Source organism: Lepisosteus oculatus, chromosome 6 (genome assembly GCF_040954835.1).
Source record: "Lepisosteus oculatus isolate fLepOcu1 chromosome 6, fLepOcu1.hap2, whole genome shotgun sequence".
NCBI classification, from domain to species: domain Eukaryota; kingdom Metazoa; phylum Chordata; class Actinopteri; order Semionotiformes; family Lepisosteidae; genus Lepisosteus; species Lepisosteus oculatus.
Window position 1 is genome coordinate 10,509,579 of NC_090701.1, and position 16,345 is coordinate 10,525,923.

At 39.4% G+C, this 16,345-nt stretch overlaps 1 protein-coding gene across 1 annotated transcript in view; it reads left to right on the top strand.

The window, feature by feature from the left end:
* Positions 1–8,055: 8,055 nt before the first annotated feature.
* The window catches only part of LOC102684940 (BCL2 apoptosis regulator), an 86,057-nt gene continuing 77,767 nt past the window's right edge, over positions 8,056–16,345 (top strand). The window contains exons 1-2 of the mRNA XM_015354701.2: positions 8,056–8,145; positions 8,906–9,565. Of these exons, the coding sequence (XP_015210187.1) occupies positions 9,008–9,565 (558 nt within the window). The 5' untranslated portion in view covers positions 8,056–8,145; positions 8,906–9,007. The remainder of the gene's footprint in view (positions 8,146–8,905; positions 9,566–16,345) is intronic.

Consider the following 16,345-nt stretch of genomic DNA (forward strand, 5'->3'; position numbering starts at 1 on the left):
TTGTGTAGGGGATCCTCCTGTGTGCTTTTGAATAAGTGAGCAGAGCCAGTTTACTTGTCTACAGCACCTTTCAAAATCATTCACTACCTTCTACTTCCTGTTTTGTTTAATTACAAGTTATGTATACACGTTTTTGTGAAGTTCATATTTTTTATTACATTGCAGCAGAAGCGTATTCATAACACTCTGTCATTCATGTACTGTTGCTGGAGCTTTGTGTATGGATGCTAAAAAGCAGTTCTACATGCAGAATGGAAAGTTATTCATCTGCTGTTCACTTAAAACAGTGAACAAATGGTGTAAAACGAAATCTGATTTACAAACACTTGGAAAACATTGTTCCTGTTTTTTGTTTTGTTAAAATTAACATCACTTACACATAAAATACTAATAATTATTCAAATAAAATACCACTTCATACACCATGGCTTCGTGTTCTGCTGGGGTTGGTCTACATTCTGGAGTACAATTCTGAATCATTTAATTATTAAATTGTAAAAGGCGTCATTTACGTTCAGGTGTAAAAAGTGATATTTAATATCGGACCAATGTGTTTTCAATAGTGACTGCCGTTCTATTGAAATCAAGTTCCAGTTCCAATTATGGAATTAAAGAAAATATTTGATATTTAAGATCGGCTCACCCATTGATTTTATCGAAATACTGCATTTGGTTTTTAGGTGGTAGTGTCGCACATACAGTACCCTGAAAATGGTATTTCCTGAGGTCCTCCTGGCCTGGTGCAGTAGTTAGAATTACTGCCCCGCAACACTGGAGCCCTAGGTTCAATTATAGACCTATCTGGGTGGAGTCTGCATGTTCTCCCCCATGTTCACCTGAGTTTCTTTTGGGTGCTCCTGTTTACAGTCCAAAGACATGCTGGTGCATTCATTGGCTTCTGTCAAAAAAAACAAGTTGGCCTTGGTGCAAGTGTGTGTATTTGTGTCTGTGTGTTCCAGGCATTAACTCCGGGCCTCTGTGACTCAGAATTGGATAAGCAGTTATTGAAAGACATGTGCTCTTGACCCCATTTGCAGCCTGTACTATTTGTGCAACCAGAATAGTTTTGGTTGAAACATTCTGAAGAAAGTCTCCAGCTTTCCTGGCTTTTATTACTATAGGCACATTAGAAATTAATTGCCTTTTGAGGAAGAAAGATTTCAAACCCCCCATAGTCTCATTTGTTATTATAATCTAAACACACAAACTAGTAGGAAAAAGACTTACTTCTCCCTTGTCTTTCAATGACTTTACTCTCTGTACAGTTTCATGAAGGGAAAAGTGTAAGTGACCCAGCCACAGAGGATAAAGATATCTCTTCTCTTAATCTTGTTTTCCACTCACATCTACCCTTTCAGGGATTTTGTCAGATGCACGGTAAAATAATCTGGTAGTCTAATCTTCTTGTTAATTTCCTATTGAATTTCAAAGCCTGTTTCCTTGATTTCGAAGAATTTGTGCCTGGATCGACTGTTGCTCCTAATATATGCAGGATAACATAACTCCATGTTTCGGTTTTGTACTCCACTGAAATTTAAGACGTTTAAATTATCAATGCTAAAAAATCCTGACCATGACTCCTTACAGATTGCGTAGTATCAATGGACACAGACATATTGTCAGTTATCTTTTTTATATCGTTCCTGTGTTTACAAGGGATCTCAAAGAGCTGTACGATACAAGAGCCAACGACATGGATCACGTCTGCAGAAAAAAGAGGTTGTTTTTGAGAAAATGGCCATTTAAAGCCACCATGTGCTCCAACACCCACAAAGTCAATTACAAAAAGCTTATTTGACAGGTGTGTAACAACAGCTTGTTTGAGGCCACTGGCACTCAACGCTAGTACTGTTTGTAAAGATTGGAGTCAATAAGGAATTGATTGTCTTTGTTACAAATGCAGCGAGGAGATGTGGCCGTCTCTTTACATACTGTACCACAAAAGTTAGGTCCTGTTTCTACGGTCCAGCCAACCGTAATCTCTGTCTTTTTATACTCAGTCTTTTGTTTCTGTTCCATTCTTTTCTTCACCTTCCATTAGGATTAGATATCATCTGCACTTGAAAGATGGGTGATGTTTTTTTTTCCCCCCCAACAACAACAATGTTTCATCATGGCTCTTTCCACCCCAGATTTCCAAAAACACACTTCGATCAGCCAGATACAGAGCTTTCCTGAGAAGGCATCTGCTTGGCTACTCGGTCCTTTCCAAGCAGACGTGACAGCTTTAGCACAAATCTCCTTCAGCATACAGGGTTAAGATGATTCCACACACTCTGTACAGTATGTGTGTTCCCTCAGCACAACAGCTGTTGTAATGCTGTTACATTGACCTTAAATGATTCTAAACTTCCAAAGCACCCAAAACTGGATTGTAAAGAAAATGTAATTATGAATATTTCTTTTTTTATTATGATTATTTAGGAGTTCTGTTTCCATGGGAGGTAGGGGAATAGGGTAATCTAATCTCATGTCCTCATTTGTTGCACTGCAAAAAATGTCTTAAAGGAATGTGTTTGGATCAGGAGACATTCATCACTTACCATCATAAAGAAAACGTTATTTTGTAATGGGCTCTTGGATATCTAGTTTGTGAGATGCAAGTAATCAAGACAGTGCCTCTCATCTGCAAAAGGAATGCACCTCTACCACATGTGTAATCTGATTGCCTTGATAAAGGGAGTTAAAGATCTGATGATACTGTATGCCTTCATACCTCTGAGTTTTCTGATGAAAGAACCATACACATACAAGGTTAAGTGAGGACTACCACGTGCTTAAATCGATTATTGCACATGGAATTAAGGGCCATCTTATGTGATCAATAATGTATTTAGAGGTGAGAAGAGAAGCAAGGGAGGAAGGAACAATATCAAGAGGAGTGAGAGAGTTTCAGGACTACAATCGTCACTGCCTGGATTCCTCATTGGCAAACCAAAGGGAGTTGGATCAAATTTAGGAGCATGAGCTGTATTTTCCATATCTGTGGAAAAGTTTAATTTCCCTTTTAAATTTGCCGGGCAAAATTTGTCTAACCTATTTGGATGCACGATTACCATATACAGTATAAGGATCAACTGATAGTTGACTCCCTTTATCATTAGTGGAGAGTTCGGGTCTATCTGTGGGGGATAATTAACTTCACGAAAACAGTCTTACAGTACTTCCCCAGATAACATTCGTTTACCTCGTAGTGTGTTAGTGTTGGTCAAGATTAGAAATTAAGTGTGTGACCTTTAAGCTCTCAAGCTATATGTACAGTAGTAGTTTGTAAATATTAATTTGAATGTTTTGTAGGTTGGATTGCCTATTTTTCTTGATCGATATTTGCCTTTTAATGTAAGCACAAAAGAAAGGTTACAAAAAGAGAAGAGGTGACGTGGCCCATCCAGCCCATTCGACTACTGGTATCTGTTTGATCTGAAGGTCGTATCCAGACATTCCTTGTAAGGGTTCAAGTAGGGAGCTGTGTCAGCATGCGTAGGCTGCAAAGGAACAAGTAAAGGTTTATTCCATGCTGAAAAGAGAAGAAAAGAAACATGTTTCTGCTGTGGAGCCTTCTTCAGGTGTGTGAAAAAGCACATAATCCCAAAGAAGGCTCCACAGCCAAAACGTTGTGTTCCTTTTTTTTCTCTTTTCAGCATGGCTTAAACCTTTTACTTGTTCCTTGTAAGAAACCAGTGCATCTGTTTTTAAGTCAATTCCTTTAAATGTCTCAACCATCAAATTGTTAACACAAAACTACAAAAGCAGTGTGGCCCTGCTTGGTATTTCTTGACCCGTGGGTCTATTTGAATTATTCACACGTTTTGGTTTTGTTTTTACATCTAGTATGATGGTCTCCAGAAAGATTGATATTTAACTGATTTAACCTCTTCCATGATTGATACTGACTTTTACATAACAAGATTATGAAATAACTGAAGATAGATAATAAGGACAACAAAAAATGATTTATACTCCATTGAGTTCCAAAGTGGACATGATGAACACAAATGTGCTTCTGTTATCTGTGTTTCTATTACAACATAATTCCCACATCCTTGCTTAAATTGCTGAAATCACTTGAGTCTATTCTCCTAACTTGATTTTTAATACTAAAAACTACAATATTCAAGTTTTCCAGTTTTTAGAAAAATATAAAAATCATTTAAAGGGGTGTCTGTTGTGTCGTACCTTGAACAATTCGTTTGAACAATTCTAATGTGCTTTAAATTAAAAACAAAATAATGTGGCTTCTCACGGATTGTGAAAGGCAGTGTATACTGTTTTCACAGATCAATTGACACGTGTCATTTTGAAAACGATAGAGAGAAAGTGCTGACTAGACAAGTTCATTGTCTGCTCTGGCATAATTAATTAAATGCAGACGCCGTTAATCTAGTAAAAGCACCTTGTGTTATTAGTCTTACAATCCTTCCCAGATTAAGGTCCCTAATCAGTGTTTTGAATGTGTACAGATCCTTACAGCAGTGTTTAAAATAAGAGGATCCCCAAGGTCTGTGATACCACTGATTGACAGCCGCCGTCTGGAATAACCTCCTCAGCTTCTCTCTTCCAGCCAGTGGAAAGTGACTCATTCTGTAGTCTGATTTTGTCAGGTCTCAGAAGGTAGGCAAAAAATTGGGAGAGATCTCGGTGGATCCGTAGTTAACACTTCAACTGGTGTGGGGTGACTACTTGGTCATTAAAGATCCCCACTCTGGGTGTGTAAAGCCTGGAGTGACTTCCCTCAATTCCCCTCTTAATTCAATAGATATTTGAGTAAATTCTCACTTCTCTGGGAGTGGGATTGGGGCTGTTGTACATCCCCTTGACAGGGGATTGATTTTATCATGGATGAAGTGGGTCCCCTCCTGGATGTGAAGGACGTTTGAATCTTTCATGATGAAAAGTCCTATATAAATGCAAGCAATTCTTATGAGAATAACAGGGAACAAGTCACAGTGTCTGCAAAGTGCTTTTTGTTTTGGTCAGCCACCACATCTAATGCCTGCTGCTGGCCATTGAGACTGGTTTTTGTTATTTAATGATAAAATTGTACAGTATATTGTGGAAAACAAACCTTCTGAGTCCATGTTAAGTCAGAGTCTTTGCAGGATGGGTTGTTGTCCTTAACGTGTGCCTGTGCTGAGATAAGAGAAAGAAAATCAGCAGCCATTCCTTCCAAAAAGGTCTCTGTTGGTTTTAGTTGGATATGTTTAATAGTTTTGCTGTTTATGGAGTGCCTTACAAAAATATTCATCCCCCTCCCATGGATACCCCATTATGCTGAATAACAAATGATGCATTCACATTTTTAACAAACGTTTAAGTTCAAGCTTGAATGCTCAAACGGAACACTTTGATGGATGAAAACAATTACGTCATTATGTCAGCAAAAACTGCAGAGAACCATTTAAAAAACAGAAACCTGTCACTTGTCAGTGCCTGCCCCCTTTGCTATGGGAAACATATTAGATCACGAACAGGACGCTACAAAGCTACTTTGACAAGTCACACAACTGAACCTCATCATGGATTCAAGTTCTGAAAAAAAAAAGCACATGCAGATTTCATCTGGTTCCTGGTTGGACATGTGCTTGGAGACTTCTCACACCAGGCGTGCGATTTCAGTTAACAAGAACGTCATTGTTCCCAGCCCGGCACTTCTGTTTCAGTTCAAGGAGAAACGTGACTGTTGGTGACCTATTAGAATTGCTCTGCTCTGTTCATTGTGTGAGAAAAGCAGGGGCCCAGTTCCCATAGATCCCGCTCCTAAAGCCTGCTCAGAGACTTGACGACTCGTGTCAAGATTAGATCAGGTATTCTGTATTTTACCGTCGTGGCTCTGTTGTTGTGTTTTACACGGAGCTGCCATCGCCGTTAAGACTGTTTTTATGAGGTATTTCTTACATGTCTAAGACTGCCCACTGCTGAATAAAACGGATATACAACAACTTAAAATTCTGGAATTCTGTGATAAAATTAGTTAGAACAATTTACGGTATTTTATTTTGTCCGGAAAAAAAAGTCTTCCCGAAACTGGCGTCCTCTAAAAGCAGGGAACACATTTTAACATCCAGTAGGTCTTTTCCCAGCTGGCTCTTCCTGGTGATGGAAGGAATTTAGATACAGATGGTTAAAAAAAAAGACAAATAGAATTCAGGACAGATGGACATAATGACGTAGAAAGGAAACCCCACTGAAAATAACAGAATTGAAAGCAAAGGAGAAAAATCTTCTAAATCCAAATGTAAATCTTGAAATCGTTAATCCAGCTTCTTGTTTGCAGTGCCTTCTACCAAAGAAAAGTAAATGAGACTGATACCCTTGGAAACTGGAACTGCTTATGCATGAAGAATGATGACAGCCTGTTACTACAGCCTCCTAAAAAATTAAATCTAAAAATCCATTTTCCAGATGGCATTGGCGTCTACCAAATGTGTGCCTCAAAAATCTGGACGAGAAAATGATTTTCAAATGAGGACAAGATTAAAATTCCTTGAAGACATTAATCCACAATAGAAAAGGATTCTCACAATGTAAACGCAATGCATTACAAAAGTATTTACTCTTTTCCACTTTGTGAATTTATGAATCGTGTACACAGATTTATAAAGTGAATAGTTTTAAATCCATTCAGCTAAAGCCATACAACTAATGGTGCGACTTGTCACTGTAATTGTGTGCGCCCAAATTAAAGATGTGTCATTATAAAGGGTGTGAATCAACTTTTTATTTGATTTTTTCTTTGCAGACACTTCACTTCTTTCACGCACAATGAAGTTTCGAGCATTTACCTTTCGATTAAAAATAAACACGTTAAAAAAGGTGTAGAGAGAATTTCTAATTCAACAACATGGAACATCACTGGAAGGGGTGAATGTTTTTACAAGGCATTGTAACTGCAGACCGATTCCAGACTGATTTCGGGAATTCAGCTTCGATAGGATGTCAGACGTCTTTATTTTTCTCATTAATTTCATATGTCATGTAGAATTCCCGCCTCCACTCTTCAGTGCATCATTTATCTCAAATATTTTACGTAAAGTATATATATGTACAGTATATGCACGGTTCGGTATTTTAATGGTGTTGGTTAACAATTGCCCCCACTTTACGATCCTGAATAATTGCTTAAAAATATACTGTAGGATGATTAATATTGTAGCGAATTCGAGTTCTCTAACTGCTAAAGTGCACTCTCGAGAAACACAAGCTTTGGCATAGATTTATATTATATATGACATTTACCTATTTAAAATGTATTTCATTTGCACTTACTGTAAAATCATTCAAATCCGTCTTCGGTAAAGAACTCGCTCGCTTGATATAATTTTGGCGACATCGATGATCGTTTTTGTGGTACAAACCTAATTGTGGTGCAAACAATATGTTCCGAAACACAAATGGCAGCGCCGGGGAATTAACGATATTGGACTTGGAACCGATGTTAAATAATAAAAATCGAGCGGAAATCTCACAACAGGTGAAGCAGCCGGTCGTACAGTAGCCCCGCCATCAAGTGCTGCCAGAGTAACTAAAAAAATGAATGGCGTGACGTAGAGGAAATACCTCACTCGAAAGGAGTAACGTTATATATAATGAGAGGCAGAGGGAGTGACGGCGAGTGCAGTTGTATCAAAGATTTGTTGCTCACATACTATGTAACTGCAGCTTTAACGTAGTTTTTGCCGTGACGGTGCAAGGAGCAAGGCTTAGTGTTATTTTCTTTCTAAACTTGAGATCTTTTTAATACATTCCTCGGCGTCTTTTTGTGTGTGTGTGTGTGGGAGACTCTCCTAGTCGATTTACTTAATCTGGGATAAAAGGCATTTCGAAAGCTACTGCTGTCTCTTCCGTCTTTCAAAGGCGCTGTTCAAATGTCACTGGGATAATTCAGCGCCGCAGGACAGCAGTGCGGTTTCGTCCAAGTTTTGGATGTGTTCAAGTGATTATCTCGAATTAGGAATCTAAGTGGATACTTCCCAAATTGCTGGATTTGTGGAAAATATATTCTAAAGGATACGCGAAAACTTGGTACTTTTTTTTCCCACGGATCTTTCTCATTGCTGAAAAGGGGCGTAATAATTAGAATAGATCAAACATTCCTGGCGGATTGCTTGCGGCTCTGGAGCTGTCTAAACGCCTGTAACCGATGAAGTAAGTTACCCAAAGTTTATAAAGCGATAGCGCGGGATGTATAGGCAAAGTAGAAAATAGATGATAAAATTCGGTTGTAGGAAAATGCATATTTAAATCCAGATAGACGATATTAGCTCCGACTGTTTTCTCCGGCATTAGAAAATTGCTCTCCTGGTTACGAAGAGTAGTGCATTCACCGCATAGCACGATTTCTTGATGTTTGACATTCATTTCTTTTAGAACATTTTGGTTTGTAATGAAGACTGTCAAGTCTGCGGGAAAAAAAAGGTGAAGTGTTAAGTATATGTTGTAGCTGCAGTTTACGTGTTGCAATGCACTTAAACGCAGGTTTTTGCAAATAGTAGAACATTGCGGGTCACCCAATAAACATGCTTTCTGAAAAATATAGAATGTCGTATTAATTAAAAGTACGTTTTTCAAAGTTTGATAATGCCTATATTGGGGCTTCTGAAGCCGGTGTGGAAATGATCGGTAAAGGGCAAACTTCATTCTTTCTACAATGCACACGTCTAAAATGCACCGATATTAAAGTGCGTGTTTAACTCGGGTAATATTTTTTATTTAATTAGGGTGTTTGCATTGGAAGATGTCTCTAATGTGTCTGGGTTTCGAACAGCCGCGGTGTTTTTACAGCATGGCGTGTTATTGATCCTAGCCGCCTTTTTGATATTGGTATTTTTAAAGACTGGTGGGAACACCAGAAATAATGTATGCATTGAGTCTGGTAGTAATAATCATCTGTATTGTTGAATTACAGAATATATAGCAAGCCGTTTACGAGTTTCTGTTGGAAAATGCACGTGGCATAGGACTGCTTGGACTTGCTGGGTTTGGTCGCGGCATTTTGAGTCCCTAAATAATGGCAAATAACGAAGCCCCGTACGATACTCGGAATATCGTGACAAAATACATCCATCACAAACTCCTGAAGAAGGGCTACGTGTGGGAATCCCGCGTGTCCGGCGAGACCGATCCCCCCAATAACGGATTGGTGGGCCCCTCCGCCTCGGGTCCGGGGCTGCAGGCGCGGCGGCTCCAGGCTGCCGGGGCCGAGCGCGGAGCTGTCCCGGTCCCCCGCCGGACCCCCCCGCCCGACCCCCACGCCGCTCTCCACAAGGTGCTGCGGGAGGCTGGGGACGAGATCGAGAGGATGTACCACCGGGACTTCGCGGAGATGTCGGATCAGTTGCACTTCACCCCCAACACCGCCCGGAGGAAGTTCACCGCGGTGGTGGAGGAGCTGTTTCGGGACGGAGTCAACTGGGGGCGGATTGTCGCTTTCTTCGAGTTCGGCGGGACGATGTGCGTGGAGAGCGTGAACCGGGAGATGACGTCCCAGGTGGACAACATTGCCAACTGGATGACGGAGTATCTCAACGGGCCCCTTCAGAACTGGATCCAGGAGAACGGAGGCTGGGTGAGTTTGGTCACAACGTGCAAAAAAAAAAAAAACAATAAAAAATAAATAAATGCAAAGTGTAATTGAGGTTTTGCAAGATTCCCTGTTTTCCTCAAATTTCTCCCTTCCTTAATGATCTCCGCAGAATCGATTTTTCCCCATAATCTCTTGTGATAGTGTTGCCTAATTTGTCGCACCATTCAATGCACGGTTTGAGTATTCAGGTTATACCCCAAATCCACGCACATACCTGCTGAAATGACAAGGGACACGCCTAAAACCTGTACATTTCCTTGTCTTTGTTAAATGGATTGAAGAACATGCATAAAAGCCTTGATTGTCCCTCACAATGGAAAGACATTTCCTGTCATCTGTGTGGCGAAGCCTGCTCTGTAAGAGGTCACCTGTCCGAAGGGAGCTCTGACCAATTAGGTGCGCGTTCCCTGTCACACCCCCTTCACGCCTACTAGACATGACGAAGGGTTGCCGTGTCGTGAGCTGTCAATTTCAGCCTGTGATGAAACTGGGAACATACAGTACTTCACTTCCAGGACATCTGGGCTAATGTCACACGAGTGGTTCGGAAGACACGTTAAAAAGAAGGTTTATAATTCTGAAAAGAGGGCTCGCCCAGTCCACAAGGGTTTAATTTGACGCCTTAACTTGCTCGGGAGGAAGGGGCGTACTAAGGTGTTTTACAGAAAGCCTTAGAAAATGTTGTATAAAACATTGAAACTTTCATAACACCTGACTTAAACAGTTACTATAACCTATTTCTGCTTATTTGGTAACGCTCTTGCTAAAACACTTTAACGTACAGAAAAATATTATGACGAAAAAAAGGCAGCCTCGCTTCACTGTAGTAACACGTATCTGCTTGTGCTATGAGGGAGTTTTTTTTTTAAGACGGGGGATACCAGCAACGTTTTCTTTGGTTTTCAGGATTCTGTGGTGACTAGTGGCAATTTCCCAAAACATTTTGTCACTGCAGATATTTACTAGTCTCTAAACTATAACTGGATTATAGCTCCCATATGAAGTCTTGCTGGTTTCTAAACCTTAAATCACTGTGTTGATCACAATATTATTTAAATAAACCACGTCTGCATTTAAATAAATGTGACATCACCTTCAAGAATGCAGCCACAGAGGAGATCTACAGCTTGCAGTTGTCATACATTCTCTCTGTTTGTTTTTGGGGTTGAACAGTCGATGCATCAGTCATTATTCCCATGATATCTGATGCTGTGAAGACATTAATCACATCTTCTGCAGGAGTGTGTTCTATTGCTCTTTTCATGTTGAAGAAACTCTTGTCATGGGTATACTTTGTGTGGTTATACAATGAAAGTCAGAAGAATACAAAGACCAATGAAAATAAATGAACGAAGCAGTAGTATGGACTGCTAAGGAACTACCCAAATCTTGTTTGGAGATCTAGGTGACTATGATTTATTTAAGCATTTCTAGTGTGAAATAGTTATTCATCAGACGTGCCTGGGAATTAATTAAATTTGAGTGAATATAATGTTATTATTAACAAAAAGTGAATACGTGCATTTTTGTTGCAGGGAAATACTGCTGATGTTCGAGACTGGTCTAAGACTATGATTGCCTTGGAATGGGTATAAAATCCATAAAACAGATTATAGAAAATTTAACATCTAAGCAGAATAAGAAAAAAATGAATGGATGCTAACATATCTCAAACTGTTATAATGGTTTGCTAATATATGCAATTGGACATATACTTTTAACATACATTTCCACTTTTATTTCCTGATTTTGTTGAGCCCGTTGGAGTGACATGATTTTTGGTTTGTGTTTTGTCAGGTTAGATTTTAAGTGATCTCGGCAAAGGCTTTGGTAAAGGTGTGGCGTTTTCGGTAGCGATACGGTAATGTTAACATCAAGGATAAGAACGTTTGAAGAGAGGCAACTTTTGTTTTCTCGAACAAGCTTGGAGACACCTCATCCTGCGAGTCTTATAGGTCTTCCAGATCTCTTTCAGAATTTGGCCATAGTTCTAAGGACTGGAGACACTTGTAAGTTATTTATCAATGAAGAAAGTAGTTTGTTCCATTAAGAGAGCTGTGGTCCTTAAGAACTTAAGATAAAAATATTTAAAGGAGGTCTAAATTAACATGGGAAAATAGGCTTCATACTGGTTAACATTACCAGTCTTCTTTATATATTGCCTTTTTTCAGGCTTCTTTGACCATTACTTAATACAAGGCAGCTTTCTGTTATTGCTACACAGAATATTATTAATGTTACTTCTTGACAACGAATTGTCTAGTCTGTCCCAAATACCATTCGTTATAAATGAGCTGCGCATTCTTCAGATTTGTCTTCCTTCATAGTGGAGCAACATTAAAGGCGTTCATTTTAGGTTGCTCCTGTAGGTTTCTGTGAAATCTTGACCAAGTACAGTTGTCCTGGTGTTTTGGTGACTGCTGCCATCATGGTCATGGAGGCAAGTGTTCAGAGCTCCAGATGGCGGGAGTGAAAATGCTTAGTCCTTGCAGGCAGAAAAAACAGCTTTGCCAGCTGCCTGCTTCAGTTCCCAAAAGCCAGCACACAAGCCACTGCAACAGGGCAGCCAGAGGCATCCTTTGTGGACTGATAGGGTGTTCTTTGTCTACAGAGCCACCACAGGAATGAAAGGTTCTTTCCCTTTCAATTTCCCCTTACTGTCAACTGCTGCTCTCAGTTCTGTTGCCACTATAACAACTGTAGTGAAATAGTGACCTTTGCTACAGTCGACTCCTTCCTACTGTACCATAACCTGAGAAGGGAGCAGAGGGACTTACAAAACAAAGTATTGTTTCCTCATTATCTTTGAATGCAGCATGGGATCGAGAGGGAAAAAAAACACACACACACATTCTACTGGGTTGTAGTTCTTCTTCTTTATTACAAAATACAGCTGCTCTGTTGCAAAATACTTGTAATACTTAAGCAAGTTTTGCTTTTACAGACGTGTGGGATTGAAGGCTTAATGAGTGGTGTAATTTTCCTACCAAACACGGTAGTTGCGTTTGCGAGTCATTGCGTGCATTTTGTGGAATGTCAAGTGGCAATAAATGAACAACAACAAAAAAAATTACTTGTGCTGTGGGCAAACCTTTTCACTTCTGGAGTACGCATTGAAAACACGTCTTACCACAATGCAGATGAAGGCTTTCTCTTCCCACAGCTATTATGTCAAAGGGCTGCTGCATGAAACAATTCCCGTCTCAAGAAAATGGTTAATTCTCATTTTTTTATCCCCCTCCACAACGTCAAAACTTAAAATGTCCACAATTCCATGATTGCTTCATGTTCTGGTGCATTTGCGATCCAGGTAAAGAGGAGGAAAATATCAAAGCCAACAGTTTTGGAATAGGTACAGCACAAGTTGGGCACCAACAACAGTGTTTTAAGTAGTTTGTTGTCTTATAAATGAAGTACATTATCCGTTTTGTACTGCTTTACCTTTATGATGTGTGGTATATCTGTGGTCACTAGAGAATTCCCCATCTAGCTGGTGCTGAAATGTGGCTAGAAAGTGGAATGAGAGCATGTAGCACATGGATAGTTTAACGAGGCTTTAATTTCTGTTTGCATTATTTAGCAGTTTAGTAGTGTGTCTTGGGGCTTTCAAAGTTTTTCTCCATCTCTTATATAAGAATATTTAACATTTGCATTTAGGCTGTCTTGGGCGATAAGCTGTAATGCAGAACATCAAAGGATCAAGCAGTGACAGGACCCTAGCAGAAGAACATTACCTTGGTTTGTTTTGAACTTCTCATTTATAATTGATTGGTAATGACAAACTGTGCTTCAGTTTGCCCTTAGCTTAGAATGCCTCCTTTTTCCATTTAGCAGCATTTAAGTAACCTGAGTGCATGCATGGACCAAAAAAAAAAAAAAAAGAAATCCATTTGAGCTTGTTGCCCTCCATTAAACATCTTATGGGACAGCTTTTCCTTTTCTTCTTAAGTCTGTAGCTTCTACAGTAACAATGTGAAGTATCTTGACGTGCTTTCCTAAAATGGAGGTTTGAATTTGACCATGTTCAGAAGTCTCTGTTCCGCCGCTCTGAAGGATACAGAATGTTCTTGACTGTTTAGAACATTTTGCCCTGAAATGTCCCCATGTATTTTCTTCATACATTTCGCATTTTGCCTCTGGCCTGGGAAAAAAGCCATGACCAATATTTTGATCTGCGTTACGCTTGCAAACATGCTCTGTAAAAACATGGTAAATTGTAAAAACTAAAAGGCAGAATTAACCTTGTGTAGCCCAGTTTTGGGTGAGCTGCTGAGCTGATAAATGAGCTGCTGAAATTCATTTGTGGATCTAATAGTTTTCTTATGAAGGTAAATAAGGGGGATTCCATTTAAGCTGGAGAGTCTACTTGGTTTCATTTTGGAGAAACCAAGGGAGCTTTAAGGACAAGGTTCCCATCGCAATTTAATGCGACACCAACATAAGTTAGGGGGATGATTAATACACAGACACTAAAGCTGGTTTTCCCCTGTTTATTTTAAAGCTTTGCAGGGGAAATCCCAATTTGTTATCCTCATGTTTGGTACCTTCTGCCATCTCTGAAACGTTGCCTGGAGGTATTGTATGTGAATGTTCGAACTGACAAATTCAACTCTTTTGGGTTTTTTTTTTAAATTGAAATTCCAGAGGCTGCAAACTCAGCGTGTTCACCATTATACAAATGAATCACTCGCCGAGTCTTTGCGCATTTTTCTGACGAGTTCCACAGATCGCAAGCTAATTACGAATATTTGCTTTTTTAAGCTCTTCAAACTGCTGCCACATACATGGCTCGTAAGACATACTGCTTTAATCTTGATGCACAAAAACTGGAAATGCCCGATTCGTTAGTAAAATTGTCAGGACTGGAAGTTTTTTGTGAGCCAGAAAAAAAAAATCCCTTGATGAAAATATGACAAAGCCTGTGAACTTAATGAATAAGTTGATCAGGAATAACTGATTAACTTATTACGGTAAGTCATAAACAAGGCTCATATGGTGAAAGCACATAAGGTCATGAAGGTGAAAATGTTGTTGCAGGGAAAGTCATTTGCCTCATAGGAAACTGACTTACTTAACAGTTGGTAAAACTTGGGATAATGCTTACTTTGTAGGGACTGTGATGTGCCTCAGTAGTTCTTTCCTTGATTTAAAAAAAAAGGTCTAACATGCATGTTCCTGTACTTTCAAAGCATAATCCCAGCATTTGGGTGTTAAATAATCCCACTGATATTGCCCTCATTCTATTTTATTTTTTAACCATGTTCAGAAGTCTCTGTTAAGCTGTTCTGAAGGATACAGAATGTTCTAGATTGTTTAGAACATTTTGTCCTGAAATGTCCTCATGTGTTTTCTTCGTACATTTTGCAGAGCACCGAATTTAATTGTCATGATACTGTAACTGGAAACGTGTGCTTTCAAAACCCAAGTGAGACTCCTGTTGTACCCTTGAGCAGGGTATTTTCGCCCGAAATGTCCCAGTAAAATACCCAGCGGCAAACGTAAGTCACTTTTTGTGTAGAAGGGACAACCAGATTCACTAGTAATGTGGATAGCCTTGGTTAAAACACCTTGAAGATATTGATATCACTCAAGCTTGGTTGGTGCATTTGACTTTTGTAGTTTACAGTTCACCCAGTACAGAATTATAAGACTTTCTGCTCTGTCTCACTGTACATCTGGTTCCATTTGCAGTTTGTTGAAATGTGTTGGGTATAATGACTAGAGGTACTATGCTGTAGGAGATGCTGTCCTTTGAATGTTAAAAGAAGGTCCTGACTACCTCATCATCTCATGGTACTGTTCTTAAAATTAGGGGTGTTAACTGTGTTGTTCTGACTAACCTGCACAGTCTGACCTCTGTAAAACTCCAGTTTAGTAATTCCTTACCTTGCTACCCGATCTGCAGAGCTGTGGGACATCGGGTGCTTAATCTCTGCTGTCTGCCACCCCTGTGGGTTCTGTAAGTTGGCAGTGAATTAACAGGGTGTAGAAATGTGTATATGTAAAAAGAGTGTTCTCCGATTCTAACACGCTGTATAAACGCACTGTGTTGGTTATTGACTATAGCTATTGACTATTGTCCCTTTCCTTCCCATCTTTATACAGTGGTCTTGTTTATTAGAAAGGTCCAGCAATCATGGTTGACATTGATCATTGCGTTTGACTCCACTTAATAAAACCTGAAGAGTTAATTGATGGCAGCAGTTAACTGTAGGGGTCTGAAGGACTCCAAGCCCTGTGAAGCTCCCAGCTATTGTGATATTTCTCCTGCATGACTCCTCTGTCTGTAGGCTCTAGTGTGTGAAGTAAAGGGAAAAGTACATTAATATGCACAGTATAAAGGTCAGATTAAATGCCGATATGCAAACAAGATCTATTATGGATTCCTCCTAACATTATATTATGATGTTTGCATGGACTTCATGAAGTTGACCTTTGCAATTGTATGGAAAATACTGTTATTGTTGCTCTTGTTGTTGATCCTATGTTAGCATGTTATCCTTGTTCATTCTGTCTCTTGTATCATTTAGTCAAACATAGACTAAAAAATACAAAAGACACATTTTATGTTCTGCCTCATGTACTGTAGTCGTACACTGACAAAATAACTTCTGTAGCAGTGGCTGTCTTTGTCACAATACATTAAATGTTGTGCCTTATCAAATTATTACTTTTAAAGTGAATTAAGCTTCCACCGGATAGGTAATATCAACTTAGCTGAAAAAAGTGTCTGTCTGTTAGTGTCAGGTATACAGAACTTTG